General features: G+C 42.0%; 1 protein-coding gene across 1 annotated transcript in view; it reads left to right on the top strand.

The window, feature by feature from the left end:
* SGSM2 (small G protein signaling modulator 2) overlaps positions 1-17,225 on the top strand; it is a 929,300-nt gene that overhangs the window by 680,208 nt on the left and 231,867 nt on the right. Inside the window, exons 7-9 of the mRNA XM_078683529.1 lie at positions 662-796; positions 7,641-7,765; positions 10,121-10,188. Coding sequence (XP_078539655.1) covers positions 662-796; positions 7,641-7,765; positions 10,121-10,188 — 328 coding nt within the window. The remainder of the gene's footprint in view (positions 1-661; positions 797-7,640; positions 7,766-10,120; positions 10,189-17,225) is intronic.

Below are 17,225 nucleotides of genomic sequence, written 5' to 3'. Positions count from 1 at the left end.
TCAAAATACATCTCAAAACCACATCTGACATCATCAAACAAACAGACATTCTTGATTGTTAGTGATGCAAGAAAATCAACATACCTGAAAAGATGAGCAGGGCTCGAAAATTCCACTCGACCGCTCGAGCTAAATTTAACAAGGTCAAACTGTTTTTAGTTCCTACAAGGTCGAGCTGTTTTTAGGTCCTACTCGCCCTTTCTGGCGAGTAGGAAAACAAACCAACTTTTGTCCTCTGTCTGTGAAAACGGAACAAATGTGACGAGATAACAAGATTTAAAGCCATTTTTATTGCTCACAAATTTAATGAGCAATAAAGATGCCTTTAAATCTTGTTATCTTGCCACATATGCTCCGTTTCCAGAGACGGAGGTCAAGTAGGTTGCAGTTAGGTCGAGGACATTTTTTAAGGTACTAGTCCTGCAGGACTAGTACCATTGTTTGGATTTTTCGAGCCCTGATGAGGATGGAATAGGAGCCAACAGACACAAAGTGGCATGATGCCGACATATTTTAATTTGTTACCACCGTGTAGTGTCTGTTCCTATCATTGCCTCAGTAGCAAAAACACATGTATCATTTGACCACAAAATTCTTTATCATTCCAAAAAAATGTGCTTTGTAGTAACTGCTGTCTTTCTTTTATCATTGTATCTTGCAGATCAAGAAACGACAGTCAAGCGGCAGCTCGTCAGATGACAAATTTGCAGCCTCAGCGAGGGAGTATGTGGAGTCTTTGCACCAGAACTCAAGGACTCACCTGCTTTATGGCAAAAATAATGTGCTTGTGCAACCAGTAAGTTTTCCAGAAAAAAAACAGGTTCTACATGAGTCCTGGCCTTAAGAATGTATGGCTTCTGTGGCTCAAGCCTTGTTTGCACCTGTGGATGGTGACATCATTCCTTACAACCCCCTTATGGATGTTGAACGCATATCCCACATGTCTCCTGTGGCTCGTGGGCACATGTACCACCTGACCTTGAGGGGTCATGACCACTTGGTCTGCATTATTCCTGTAGATCTTGGACACTTGACCTATCTGACCTGTAAGGCTACAGTGGAGTTTAACTACATTTCCCCTGACAATCATGACTGCATGGCCCCTAATTTAGGTTTTATGGTCGAAATTAGTTTCTGTGGATCATGATTGCATCATGATGTACATAGTCCCTGTGGACCATGACTCCAGGGTCTACATAGTTCTTGGGGATCATTGTGACATGATCTATACGACCTATATGGCCACTGTGACTGCATGGGCTGCAAAGTTTTAATGTATTTTGACAAGATGGTCTACATAGTCCCTGTGACTTATGATCGCATGATCTACACAGTCATGTGGAACCTGACGCAAGGTCTACGCATTCCCTTTGGATTAGGAGCACCTGGTCTACATTGTCCTTGTGGATCCTGACCACATGGTCTATATAGTCCCTCTGGTTCATGACTTTATGGTTTATATAATCCTTTGGAACATAACTGCACAGTCTACATAAACCTGCATGGCCCATATAGTCCCTGTTGATCATGGCCGTATGGTCTATGTAGTCCCTGTGGATCATGGCTGTATGGTCTACGTAGTCCCTGTGGATCATGGCCGTATGGTCTACGTAGTCCCTGTGGATCATGGCCGTATGGTCTACGTAGTCCCTGTGGATCATGGCCGTATGGTCAACGTAGTCCCTGTGGATCATGGCCGTATGGTCTACGTAGTCCCTGTGGATCAAGGCCGTATGGTCTACGTAGTCCCTGTGGATCATGGCCGTATGGTCTACGTAGTCCCTGTGGATCATGGCCGTATGGTCTACGTAGTCCCTGTGGATCATGGCCGTATGGTCAACGTAGTCCCTGTGGATCATGGCCGTATGGTCTACGTAGTCCCTGTGGATCATGGCCGTATGGTCTACGTAGTCCCTGTGGATCATGGCCGTATGGTCTACATAGTCCCTGTGGATCATGGCCGTATGGTCTACATAGTCCCTGTGGATCATGGCCGTATGGTCTTCGTAGTCCCTGTGGATCATGGCTGTATGGTCTACATAGTACCTGTGGATCATGGCCGTATGGTCTACATAGTCCTTGTGCACCATGACTGCATGGCCTCTTTGGGTCAACCTGACTCCCAGTCTTTTCTAACAGGAAGCCGTGGTAGCAGTATTGATAACCAGATGGTCTCTATGGAATCACTTTGTAAATCTCCAGCTTCTAAAGGCGCATTCAACACAGACTCTAGGATAAGACTAAAAGTGAAAACGTGCGCCGCATGCAAACTAATAAATCCCATGCAATGTTTGAGTCTATGAAATGATCAAATCTGTAAGAAGAAACATGTGTTCTTCACTCCTCGACCACAATTGGAAAGGGCTCCAGGGATAATTGAGTCAACCCTGTGTTCTGCTGTAGGAAACATTGCTATAGTACTCATGATCTAATGCTCTACCAAGGTACTCTGATCTTTTGGGTCTGCAGGTTCAACCTTTTTCTCCGAATGCATGTACTTCAACTCAATGATTGTCATTTGTGACCCCTGCTACAATGTAAGTTTCATCACCTGCAACTCTCATCCTCCCAGCTATGGTGTCACAACAGTCCCAGAATGCAATGCTCAAGATCCTTATTAATTGTCCTTGCCAGCACACTGCCTTGCTTTTTGGTGCAAAAGCAATAATGACTCTGATGAGACTAGCATTATACGTATTATTGTACGCGTAAAGCAGTGAACTTCTTTCTAGGGAAGGCCCTTATTTGAGGTAAATATTATGAAGGTCAGAACCGTGTCCAGAGTAACTAACTTAATAAATCAACATATTCTTGTTAGTAACCCTCTCAAAAAATTATGTATGTTGGTGCCTTGAAAAACAGTCGCTGTTTTTCAAAGGCACCAACATACAAGAATTGATGTTGAATATATGAAACTGACAAAAAAGGAGCTAGATATAAAGGAAGGGTAAAGGATTATACCTTCGGAAGCTCCATTGTATTTTTGGTGACCTGGTTATAAGGAATGTGGTTTTGTAATTATTTGCCAAACATCCTTTTTTTTAAATGATTATGGGCTAAAGATCTATTTAAAAGGTTCAATAGTTTTTTTTGATTATTTTGTTTCACTATTTTCATTCGTATACACCTTATGAAATTGTATGTATATTATAGATAGGTGTAGATATATATATATTGAATGTGTGTATATATATATATGTTAAAAAGGAGAAAAAGAAAAGAGAATTAAATTTCTTTGAAAAAGATATGGTTTACTAAACTAAATATGCAAACCAACCTTTGATTGTTTTTTCTTGTTTTTTCTTGATTTATTGAATTTGTTGGATTGCACTTAGATAAATGAGTGTAAAATATAACTAAAGATTGATTTAATTCCTTTTAGATTAATTTCATCAAGGAAAGATAATTCATAGTATCTGTCCTACAATAATTACTGATAACTACACGATAGGCATCATTTTTCATTATTTAATATTTATACCCAGATGCCACATGGTTCATTGGGTTTCCCCTGTTATATTGATGTACAATACGGTAGAGCTGTTCTTGATTGCTAGATCTGTTAAAACTGAACCCGTGGAGCTGGTTACAGTGTCCTCACGCACGCCTACAGAGCTCTACACGATCAAGGACTGTCCTACATCAACCATCGACTCAAATTCCACCTACCCGCAAGACACCTGTGCTCCTCCTCTCTCGAACACACTGTGCTGCTTTATACAATTGCTAATTGATAGATGAAAGTGTCAGCTGCTCCTCAGAGCAACCATGGGGATCTAACATCTCACACTGGATTGGAGCCAGCTTACCCTTTGATTTTTAAATACTGGCCTAATAGCAAGAAAGCATGTACTTACTTCTACTAAACAACCTTAAATGAACAAAGATAGAAGCCTTCGAGAGATATTGCCTTTTAATATGCTGTTTAGATGCATAGCGGAATAGGCACAGTGGCTTTGGAGCTTGCGCCCTGTAGATCTGTGTTCAAAATGACGCTGGGCATTTTCCTAAAATCGTTAAATTCTGAATAAATTATTCTTTTCGTTGTGCCTCAAGTTCCAGGTTAGTCACTCAGAACATTCAGTGTACTGTCTAGTAATGTCCCATTCCTTCACATCTGGGTTTCTCACAGTCAAATTAGCTTTGCAACAGAGATACCAGTGTGTAGCATGATATCTTGAGTGACATCACCATCACTGACAACTGGGATTATTAAATATGACTATGAGAAATTAGGGTTTAAATAAATTGAGCTTTGCATGGATCCAATCATTTTGATTTGTAAACAGAATCTTATGTTTTGATCAAGAGTTTAACAGAAAAATAAATATATGTCCTAGGGACACCAACTCCTTATTTTACCAATCTCTCACTTAAATAAATTCTAAGAGGACTAGTCCGATTTAATTTGGTCAGATTGTCCAATGACTTATGAAATCATTTTTCCAGTGTGATTATAGAGGCACCAATAGAATTGTTAACTGAAAACGTGGAGGAGTGCTGTATTACCAGTGTATGAAAGGCACACAACTTGGAGCGTGGAGTAGTGTTGTACCACTTGTGGTCTTAGTTAGGACACTAAAATGGAGGAGCATATAAATACCATTAAAATGTTGCTCCCGTGATTCTTGCAGGAGGAAGGCCACATAACCGAAGCTTGATAAATCCAAAGTCACCAATTTGCATGCCTAGGTAAACATGTAGATATGATTAGCTTATAACTCTTACTTATCTTAACATTTGGAAAGAAATTCACTGATAGCCATGTGAATCTGTTGTGCTCACAGGTTTCTATGAATGTTCACATGCATAGCCTTTAGGTACATTGAAAAATGTATGTGGACATTTTGAAATGTGAAAATACAAGGCAAAGGGGAATTTGCAATTGTTCATTGTTTTGTTTGGTTCTCCGTAGAGAAACATTTTTTCCCTGTGGAAAACCCCTTCTGCAGTAGATTAAATACAATGCATTTATCAGAAAGCCAGAACTCATCATGAAAGCACATGAACTTAGAAGGACCCAATGTAACCTGTTTGGTGTGATAGTGTGACTCCATTAGTCAAGTGTATCAAATCAGTCTTTTCTGCATGGTCACCCCAGATTTTTCTACAAGCTATTTTTCCCAAATTTAGAACTCTGTGCAATTGATCCCACTAAACAAGAATAAAGTACCTGTGCTCCCCTTTAATCACAGTTAAATTAGCGTATCCCTGATCAACATGTTTAACTTGCTAATAAATCCCTAGTATATAGTATAGAAAACACACCCATGACCAGGATGTTAAATGCCACCTATGGGCTACAACACCTATAGTGTCTTCCAGAGAGTGGGCCTGTAAAACACAGCTTCAGGTCTACTATATGTATCCTGACTGTGGCAGCCTAAAAATCTAATGTCAAACCTGTGAAAAGAACTCTTTCTGACAGGTTGTAAACCCTCCTATAAGACGTTAATATGCCATGCCGTAGTACACCTTTTTGCCCACCAGGTAGGGTTCCTGATATATGTGAAATGTGCGAATATAAATTTGGCATGTTCCTCCAGTGAAAACCCCTAAAAGGTATTTTCACCTGCAAAGCTATAGCAGAATCCAAGAAAATTTTAAACTGCAGATGATAAAATGTAATCTGTACGTTTTGACAGGAAACAACTAGAACATTAATTCAAATTATATTTCTCATATTTATTAAAATTCAGTTTATTGGTGAGGTTAGATTTTTAGTACAAAATTAGGAAAAGTAACTTCTAGAAGCTCCAGGAGGCTAATTTGCATTAGCCTGACAGCAGCTGTGCAGCCAGTTGCTGTCTCTAAGTCAATGAGGTCCCTGAGCAGGACAATGACTTAGGCATGGTGTCAGAATGGATGGGTGTGGGGCATGTGATCCCTAACAGCTCAGGAAGCATAGCTGGGGAGGTTCCAAGAACTTCATTACCTTGAAGGGACAGAGGTAAAGCCTGCCCATTTATAGGTTTATGTAGGATAGACCTGGGAGGGGGAAAGCCTTTGTTCTGCAGGCCCCCGACAGGCTGGCTCCAAACCCAATTAGAGGGAAGCTACTGCGAGAATCAGTTTGGGGTGGACACAGACAAGGGGACTGCTTCTTTCCCTGACCATACCTCAAGGTGGACACAATGGTTTTGCACAGGAGAGGAGGGGTGCTCTCATTTTGGAACTTAGGAGTAAGGCATCCTGTAGGATGGTTTGCAGTCGTGTAAACGGAAACTGCTGAAAAAGTGGACAGGATTACCGCTGGGAACTTTTACTGCACTGGTTAGGGAGGGGCCAGGAGTAACCCAAACTCACTGGCTAGTGCAGGCCATAAATGTGGCATCATAGGGAGCCCTCCGCAGAGCGCTTACTGGACCTGTAGAAGATCAGAAGAGGACTGGACTCTACTTGCTCTAACCTTCGAGGAGCCCAAAGGACTCAACTTCCTCCCTCTTGTACCCATGACAAAGAACTGGACTCCAAGGGTCAGTTGGTTTGCCTCCTGGGAAGCTACAGAGGTAGAACGAGCTGCAAGATGCCTTTTTCCCAAAGTGACTAACTAGGTCCTGGTCTACCATTTGTTTCCATAGACTATCATTGGCACTTAGAGTTCTTTGCCTCTATTTTTACTTTCAACTTTAAACATGTACATCTCTGATTCCTCTTTTATCCTTTTATCTTGTGGCAGGAGGCCTGTTTCTCCATCACGGAGACAGCGTAAATTAATCCATCGCCCTGACCGAGGTGCAACCCACCAAACTAAGAAATAACCGCCAAGCAGGTGGTCATTTCTTAAAACATTGGCAGGAACCGTCATAACTCCCTCAACATGACGGCGTCATGCAACAAACTGTTTTATTTTCAAAAAGAAAGTCTAGAAGCAGAATTTTCTTTTTGAAAATAAAAAAGAGAATGCTATCCTCACCATGAGATTACTCTATTTGGGAGCATTTAACAGTTTTCACTGCCCCTTACTGCTAGGGTTTTTACTGGTGGTGACGAGCAGAGAAAACTGACCTCTAATTCCACCCATCTAAATCAGGTGGAATGATAGGTCTGCCTATCGAGGTTTAATCACGATGAAGACGGAGTAGTCTCACCAGTAATTAAACCTAAGGTCCGCCAACATATAAATTTAGCAGGTGGACCACATTCTTGAAGGTAAAGATATCCCATTGCCATTATGATGGAATATCTATGCCTGCATGATATAAATCAGTGCCTAAGTCCCAATGAATGTCTCTTCTAACAAATAAGTACTTTGTTCTTCTTTTTATCGATAATCTCGTTGCACTGATCATCAGACAGACAATGCCTCTTTGATCCCTTGGTCATAAATAGCTCATGCGTGCAAATAATTAAGAATGAGTTATTGCAGATATCTTCAGCACTTTGTGAAGCACACACTGGATTAGGCTGCAATTGTTATATATTGTTTAATCTTTCGTCAAAGGAAGAAATAGCCCCAAATTATTGTTTTGGATATTACAAAAGTAGATGTGCGCTTAATCTAATTCTAACAAAGCTCTGAAATGCTGTCCTTCTGCTGTTTCAAGTCCGCATTTCTTGTCTGATTACAAATAATGCATTGTGATATGCTGAATAACTTTTAAAGCAATTTGTATAATTCTTTGTTCCTTACACCATAGAAAGAAGATATGGAAGCCCTTCCCGGATACCTCTCCCTGCATCAGTCTGCGGAACATCTGACGCTAAAGTGGACGCCAAACCAGCTCATGAACGGGACTCTAGGAGACTCTGAACTAGAGAAGAGGTAATGCATTCATAGCAGCCTTACAAACTCTGAGTTAGAGAGGCAGTAAAGTGTTCAGATAGGAATTCCAGAATATCTGTGGTGGAGGAAAATGAATTTCCATGGGTGGGCTCTTGTAGCTAGAAAAGAGAAACGCTAATAGAAAGAACCAATGAAAAATACAAAATAGAGAAGAGGTGTCATCTTTGAAATACTTGTAAATAGGACGGCTGCAGTCTCCAGACTAAGAAAGAAGTCTTATTGACCAGAAGGGGGATGTTAATTCACACAGAAAAGTATGGCACCTGCAGTATATCGTAATGTGTAATAAAACATATAATTCAGACGGTGCAACAGGTGAGGGGAAACCCCTAAAACCCTCAAAATGGGACCAATAGGTCCTAAATGAATGCAGTCCGATCTTGTGCACACGTGTTCATCTAGTTTGAAAGTTCAATCCAAAGTTTGGAATCAAAGCCAGTATAGTCTTTTTGCAAGAATTCATACTCTTTATTTCAAAGAACACCACAGGGCCCAGCCAACACGTGTTTCGTCATTTGGGACAATATCCCTCGACTTCTTCAGGGCTGTAAGGCTATCCAAAAGCCAGTTCTATGCCTAGTGCACGGTTATACCTCCGACCCGGCTAGGTCTTTCCGAAAAGAATTGTGTGTCCAAGGAGTAAGGTTCGCGAATCTTCAAAGTTTGCTTGTTTGGCTATCAAATTTGTAGCGGTGTATGTGTCACAGTGGATAAAAACGATGTGTAGCTTCCTAATCTTAAGCGAGTATGCTATCCTTTGAAGATGATAGGCCAAGTATGATACGTGATCTAGCGAGTACGCTGATCCCAACACCACTGCCGGCGAGGCGTTCTGACCGGAGGCCAAGAGACAAGTGGAGATAAAGCATGCAGGAGCCATGCATTAAAGAGGGCTATGTAGAGGGTCCTGAACGCAACAACCTGTCATCCAGATTTACCAGCATGGAGTCCCTATGTGAGCCACAACATTCTGCCCTTTCTCAAGAGGACATCCACATTCACACAATGGATCTCTTTAGTGCAGGGACTACTGTGGCAATGAGTAATTTCTGGCGCCAAAAATTATGTTTTGCTTTTAAAACACTTTTAGCCCAGCAGCTTCCCCATCATTAAAGTTTTGCAAAACGCATTACAAAAAAATTTGCCAAATGTAAAAGGCTGGCAGCCAATGCCAGACCTATTGGCATTACCATTGCTTGTAAAAATCATAATTTATGGTAGTACGGCCAAAGGATTAATGTAGCAGTGAAATGATACATGTGCGTGTGCGACCAATGGTGAAATAGTACGGAAGGTAGCCCTGTATCACTAGATCCTTGCCACCACATCGCTTGCCACTATCTCCTCTCCACTTAATTGCCTGCCCCTACTCCGTATCAAGGCGAAGGTTTCCCAGATCCCCCTTTTAAGTTAAGTTAGTCTTGTCTTATTTCTAATTCAATGGCCATTGCGTCAAACCTATTTTATAAACCTTACCTTTGACCATTTAATGGCAGGCGATGTAGTGGAGGCGATATAGAGGCTAGAAGTGGTGCTGATGTGGTCAGTAGTAGAGGTGATGGAAAGGTCAGCAGTGAAGGCGATGTAGCAGTAGTAGAGGTGATGTGGTGGTCAGCAGTTGAGGTGATGTATCGGTTAGAGATGTAGGTGATGTGGTGATTAGAAGTGGTGGTTAGTAGTAGAGGTGATCAGAAGTAGATGTGAAATACTGGTTAGTAGTGGAGGTGATGTAGTTAGTTGTAGATACGGTAGGGTTGTTGGCAGTTAAGGTAAGGTAGGAGTCAGGGGCGTGGGGGTGATGTAGTGGTTAGTTTGTGGAGGCAATGTTGGGGTCAGGTGATGCAGTGGTCAGACTATGCAATGGTGTGAAACTGAAATGCAGTTGAGATCAACTCTATTTTCTGAGATGGAGGGCTGCTTTTTGCCTTCATAGTACCCCCCGACCCCAACAGAGACCCGTTGAAAGTATTTCCTGCGAAAGAGAGCGTCCTGCCCAATACCCCAGGGGGGCACATGTGCTCTGTCCTGTGTCGCAAGCAAGACTTGCAGGGGATCTGCTCCTTTGACACGGTATCCATATCTCTGGAGACTCTGGAGCAGAATTGGGGTCCTAGCCTTATCATGCCCCTTTCCGCCATCCTTCCCTCTCTCCCCTTCCCCCTTCCCCCTTCCCCTTCTCTGAAACCTCTTGTCCTAAAGCCTTACATTCTGAACAGCTTAGCAGTGAGACCTCTCCCTTGTGTTTCCTACGCCCAGCTGGTGCCCAGAGGAGAGGTGTGTTCACTCAGTGCGCTGTGCCTCCAGACACTCACTGCTTGTCTCTCTTCATTTCAGTGTCTTCTGGGACTATGCCTTGGTCGTGCCTATCAGTCAGATCGTCTGCATTCACTGTCACCAGAAGCGTGAGTATTCCTCCATTTCTTTTTCAAACCCAGTGCATGCACCTGAGGCATTCAGAGGGGCGAGATCAGGGCACCCTGATACTTCTGTGGCTCTTGGGTCAAGCACTTCAGCACCCCAACTCTCTCACTAACTCAGGTGACAGCCACACTCCATAGGAGAGCGCGGGGGCAGCTCCCAGCTGGAAACGTCCACCAGGGAGGCTTTTAACATAATATCAAACATGGAAGCAGCCTTTGTCAGTAGGTATCAGGGACTATGCATGTCCCTGTTGAAAGAGAACAGGAAAGACCCTTTGATACATAAGGCCCTATATAACTTTAAGACCGACTGCACAGAACCTTTTTTTGTATAAGACTTTTAATCGCAGGATCTTTTGCACAAATCTAGAAACGCTCCGCCAAATGTTAAAAATGCTAATGGTTTTAGAGCCGGTCTGAGATGCTCATAATTTTACCTTTCATATCCTTTTTATCTTGTGTATTTGATTTGGTTTTACTGTAAGCAATGGTTTTAATTAACTATGCAAATAAACTTAAACTGTATAGTGGACTAGACAGAGGCCTGTTGCAGATGCCTCTGGTGCATCTCCACCAGGCCCTTTTGTTTTTCTGAAATTCTTTACCAATAGTTTGTTATTCCAGTTACTAGGTATGTAGAATAGGGAGGGGTGCATTGCCAACGTGTATTTCATTAAGAGATCTATTGACCGGTGGGTGTTTTTATCCTGGTGCATAAACACTATATCATATAAATAATAAAATAAGTTGCCAGTTAAAAAATAATCGTGATTGTTTCAAATGCTCATGATGGCAGAAATATGGGACCTTATCAAGAACATACGCACTCACGCAGGGGACAACCGTGCACCTATTTGTGTGCAATTGCACTGTCGTAAGCCTTCAACTTGACAGAATTTCTTCTACTTAATCAGCTGCAGACAGTATAGCTTGGAAAGAATGAGAAGTGGTTGCCTGTTCCTAGTACTGAGCCTAGATTAAGGAGTATTGATTCACCAAAATGCCGGGAGTAGTGGATGTGACATCACATACCCTTTGACTTTAGTGGCATCACAGGAGGCGACAGCTAATGACCCTTGATCCTGATTTTTTCCAAGAAGTCATGTCACATGACAGTAACATCACAAAAATTGATATTGCTGAGGTTCTGTAACAACTGCTCGATCAGCAGAACAAATGTCCATTTTAGATTACAGTGACAATATGGTGCTGACTTGATCTTTGAGAATCCAGGGGGGAATTGCTTGCCATGAATTGTAGTGGGTGAGCCAAACGTGTAAGCCAGAACGCTCCTCGGAAGTTTCTCCGCCGGATAAAAAATTGAAAAGAATGGGGTGAGATGGTGTATTTTGAATAACAGTTTCAATTACATTTGCTACCTTGTAATTGGAGCTGAAAGGGCACTCATTAATGGTGTGCTAAGCCAATGAATTCTGTCGTTCCACAAGAGTCTACTTTTGTCTAAATGAAGTGTGGGTAGACACATGTCAAATGAGTACTTCCAAAGTACCAGAATTCTGCAATGTATGCTGTCCACATACCATAGATGACGTGGTGTATAGGTGTTCTCCTGCAACCACCAATGCAATCCCAACATTTGTAGGCAGGAATTAGCTACAATTTCCTACGCCTCCTCAAGTCAGGTGTAACAAGGAGAAATGTTATTGCAGTGTAAGGGACTCCTTCCAGTACAAAACCTATATTTCAGAGAATGTTCATATCCTTGCACTATGAGGCAAGGCTGTGTCCAATGGCTCATTACTGTCAAAATGCTGCAGGGCAAGGGGGGAGTAAAAATGCACCATATCTTAGGAGATATGACACATTTTTTCTCTCTCCTTCTGACGCACAGCTGTGCAGCAAGTTCGGTACAGCGTTGCCTTCTGTGAAAGAATAGTAAATCTGGGCCACCCGTCACTGACTCTTACACACACACACACGCATATATGCACTCATGCGCGCGCACACACACACACACACACACACACACACACTCACTCTCTCTCTCACACATAAGCACACTCTTACTTACAAGTGCCTCCAAAGGACCCATTCCAGCTAAGTGTGCTCTATTTCACAATATGAATTATGGACCATTATTCACTATTAGTGTAATGAGAAACAGGCAGAAAGTAAGGAATGTGGAACCAGCCATGTGTTTCTAGCCACTGATATTGCCACCTCTGAGGTCAAGGGTTGCAAAGACAGTGCCAAGAGTCACAAGGGGCAAGACAGAGGTCACAGCTGCGACCTTGGCGACTTTCAAATGACGTTCATGCCTTGCTTTCTCCTGCGCATGCACTAACTTGGACAATTAATGAGTAGTGTTTACACTTTGGCCTTGATGTTCAAATGGTTTTAACAAAACCCTCATATTTGGTAAATGTGAGGGTTTGTGACCTCTAAAACACTTTGTAATGTATTAATCCTAAATAACAATTCGGAAAAGGTTTTCCGCATTGTTAAATGGGTTGAATAAACATAGTGGGGTCATGTTAAGGGCTTTCCTTTCAAATACCGATTCCTTTAGCTATGTATGTTTTCATTTTTGCACCTGAAGTCTGATACCAAAGCATTAGTACTTTACCACATTAGTATTTACCACCATTTCAAAATTGATGGTAAGCATTCCCCTCTAAGAATGTTTCAGAAAGGTTGTTAAGAGTAGGCAGTGGTCCTGGGTACCACTTCCTACTCATCTATCCCTATGTTTTATCAATCATCAAGTATACCGTACTACTATTTCAGAGATTCTTTCAGCACCCCAAATATCCAGCTGATATGTAATGCCAGCTTACACTAAGGTAACATAGGTACCACTGGTCACGGAAGTCTGCACTGGGACTTGTCACTTTGAATGAAGATGTTATAATCATCCCTCTCATAGCTCCATCACTTTGCCTAGGCCAGGCTACTCAAAATCATCTTTCTGGCACAGATTCCTGTAGGAGCTCAATATTCTAATGCAAACACTTTATTCACTAACAGCCTGATTCATCAACGACCCATTTTGCGAGTCTTAAATAGCGATTCATAAGGAATCGCTATTAAGGACTTGCAAAACGGGATTCATGTAGGAATTGCAAAAAATATTGCGATTCCTACATGTTCCTTATTTGCGATTAGCAAATTGCTAATCGCAAATAAGGAATAACTCCCCATGCATTCCTATGGGCCTACAGGCCCATAGGAATGCATTCCTTATTTGCGATTAGCAATTTGCTAATCGCAAATAAGGATGCGATTTCAAGGGTGCAGGGGTGTCCAAAGGACACCCTGTAGCACCCCTGAAATGTAATCTACATTGGTGTTGCGCGCACACATGTCCAAAGGACATGTGTGTGTGTAACATGCAACTTAGAAAAATGCATTTAAATGCATTTTTCTAAGTTTTTGCTATTTACCACGAGGTCTGACCTCTCGGTAAATAGCGGCCCAAAATTGCAATTTCGCAATTTTAAAATGATTCATGAATTGCATTTAAGGAATCTCAAATAGAGATTCCTTAAATGCAATTCTTCGCAAATGTGCGAATTCTTTAATAGCGAATTTTGCATTTGGGATGATGAATCCCAAATGCAAAATTTGCACTCGCAAAAGGCAAGATTCTGAGAATCTTGCCCTTTGCAAGTGCAATTTAGCTTGATGAATCAGGCTGTAGGCCTTTTGGGGCTGTGTGTAGTCCTAGATCCCATACACACCAATGCATTGGCCACTTAGCCTTATGCTTTCAGTTCTCCCCCGTGCCAAAACATGGCCACATGCCACCCATTTACAATGTAATCCATGAAATGACAAGATATTTCATCTTTACCCATACTTTTCCTCTATTCTTCCTCCGGAAGGGGTCCTTCTATCGCCACATTGTTTTCATTCACTCCACATAGCATCTCTTCCTTTCCCTTTTCTCTGCCGCTTACGCATTCGCGGCCACACATTGGCAACCGTGACAAAAATCTGCAGCAAAATAATTTGCTCCTGGAACATATTCCAGGCAATACCGTACTGCCATTTGGTATGAGTGAAGCCACTCGCGCTTTTTGTACTGAATAAATCCTCGAGAGGTTTCTGGTCCATCCCTAATTTGAATTCTGTATCCCATATATATGTTGTAGAATATTGCACTCCACACTGCATTGCAAGTGCTTCTCTCTTAGAGCTCTAGATGCAACCGCCACTGTTTCTTGGCACATGTTATTCCTTTTCTATATTAAAACTTCTCCTAGCGCAAACAACTCTCATCTGCAATAATGATGCTCAGATCATAGAATTTAACCCCTCCCATGCTTGTGGTGGAACCGTTCCGTCACGCCCCTCGGGTGGGCTGTGCTGGTGACGGAACGGTTCCATCATGGCCCGCTTGCCGCGCCTGCGTGGCTCGAATTCCACGCCTGCGCTGAGCGTTCTATTGAGTGGGCGGGGCCGTTCCGTCACAAGCACAGCTCACCCGAGGGGCGTTTCGGAGCGGTTCCGTCACCAGCGCAGGAGCGCCACGAAGCCCCTCCCGCCCCTTAGCACTGCGGCGGAATAGCCGCCGCAGTGAAAGGCTTTAAGACCTGAGCTTTAACTGATCCTTTCTTTTGCTCTTTAAATACATCCTCACATTCCCCCCTCCACTTGTATTTCACATTCTTTTTCATAAGTTCTTCGAAGGCTGATGATTTACTCACGAAGTGAGGAGAAAATTTGGCAGAATATTCCCACTAACCCCAGGAACAACCTTAATTGGTCCTTATTGGTAGGACATGTGGGTTTTTGATCAGTCCTAAAAAAAACTTATTTTGGGTTCTACCCCCTTTTGTGATGCATGATGTCACAGGCAATCAACACCATTTTTGGCAAACTCTAATACAACTTTTAGTCATTCATCATATTGCTCCATATTTGCATCCTGATGAATGCCACTCTGGCCACGCGCTTAAAAAGAATACCCATAATTCTATGCAACACTGTGTATGCCCATACCAAACACTACATGCTTATATTGAGAGGCACCCTCACTGGTGACAAACGGGATGAGATGTTGAGATTAGCAATGAGGATAAGCTACTGAAATGTCTTTTTCTTTTATCATGTCTAGTTTTCTTAACATTTCCAGTTTAGCTTATAAGTTTTTCCTCCATTCCAAGGGCACTTTCCAAACTTTCTTTTCACTGGTATTGTGCTCTCCGTCAAGGTTATTATTATATGACTGAACTGATCCAACTTCCCTTGATTAGCACTGAATCCTTTTGGGTAATTCTGTATCTACTTTACCTCTTTGTTTCCCCCATCTCTCCAACCTGGTTGACTACTAGCACCTGTGGTCTAGATTGTACATTGTCAGGTTGATTGGGGTCCAACAACATGTTCAGTTCTCCTTGTTCTTCCCAACTCTCCAGGCCTCCATCGTGCATTACATACTGTCCCTTTTGCTCCACTGTCATCAAATACCAATTCTGCTTCAAATTCTCCAAACATCTCTACACTTTTGCTCCCATAGGAAAATATTCAAATGCGTGGTTCTTTCAAATCAACTGGCTGATTTTCTTTTCAACTACTCCTTTTCTATCAAGTTACAGAGCTTCTCTCCTAACAAGGTATAGGGAGAACCTGAACCCACCATGATCGTCACCTCTTGTTCATTTATCTCGACGCGACAATAGGACATCCTCCTAGTCGTACCCTCCATTGCACCTATGCATTCTTCTTATATTATCGGCCATCTGCTGTTGCTTCGCACCTTCTAGCAACAACACATTATCTTCACCTTTTGATTTGTCTGAATACTGATGCTTAAAAATATACATTGACTCACACCACTTCTTGTGACTTTGTGTCGACCTACATCGCCTTGCCAAATGTCCCCACTTATTGAACTTAAGGCAAACTTGTAACCACGCAGGACACGTTTTACTATTGCTCATGTGCATCTTACACACACATCTCAAAGGTCTTCTGTAGATAGAAAGTACTCTTGAACCTTATCAATACTTGTCTTTTCTGTTAAGCGACCTCTTACAAATTTGTCTCAAGCCTTGGTAATTGCAAGTTGCTACTATGCTCCTGAACACAGCGATGGCTAGATAGATTGTTGGGCATTTTGCAAAAATGTGTGCCTTTCCCAACTAACATTCTGACAGGATCAAACCTCCCATTCAATGTTTTGATAACAGCTGCGTATTCATTTTTTAAGTTCTTGAAGACCATGCATGTACAGAAGAGGTTCCAGCAAATTATATTATATTGCTGAAAATTGTTAAGTTTGAATATTGCCAAATCTACAGATGTGTGCTATAAAAGTATATTTATCCGGAGATTGTTTTCAGTGCTTCAGAAATAGTTTGCACATTTTAAATACATTAAGTCTCTTAGTCAGACTTCTCCACAGATATAGTCAGACATGATTACAGATTCGAAAGAACAGTTAATCTCTTTCATGTTACATGATAGTGATGTTTGGGGACTTTTTTTAACCCTCATTTGACACAGTACAGAATAAATTGGAAACAGCAGTTTTTAGCTTGCCTCAAGGGGCCATATTACCGAAAACCTGCACTTTGCTGAAAAAACAGCAGGAGGAATTAATCATGCGCTCTCTGGCTGCCTGTTTACTAGGAACAGGCACCTGGCGTGTATCTGTTGTTTATCTGGCACTGAGCTGGTTTGCGTAGCATTTGTGACCTGCCTTCCGGGGTAAGTAACAACATCAGGGCATCCTGCCCCTTTCTCTTAATGCAAGGTACAGCTGTCATCTCCAAAGCTCTGCCAGAGGATCTATAATGTGTGACTTGACTGTTGCCTTTTTCTTTTTGTGTAGTTGTTTGTTTTTTACTTACTCTAATGATCTCTTTACTGTTTGTGAATTATGGTCTGTTTTGAGGGATTTAAAATTCTGAAATAAAATTGACCTTTAATACTAGAAAGATTCTACTTGATCTGCATTTCCCAAGTGCTTCCATCTGAGCTGAAAATGGAAATCTCGGATGGAGACAAAATGGGGAGAAGACCACACTCATACTACAAAGGGGAGAATGCAC

This window comes from Lissotriton helveticus, chromosome 3_1 (genome assembly GCF_964261635.1).
Source record: "Lissotriton helveticus chromosome 3_1, aLisHel1.1, whole genome shotgun sequence".
NCBI lineage: Eukaryota > Metazoa > Chordata > Amphibia > Caudata > Salamandridae > Lissotriton > Lissotriton helveticus.
This window is presented reverse-complemented; position numbering and strand designations above follow the sequence as displayed.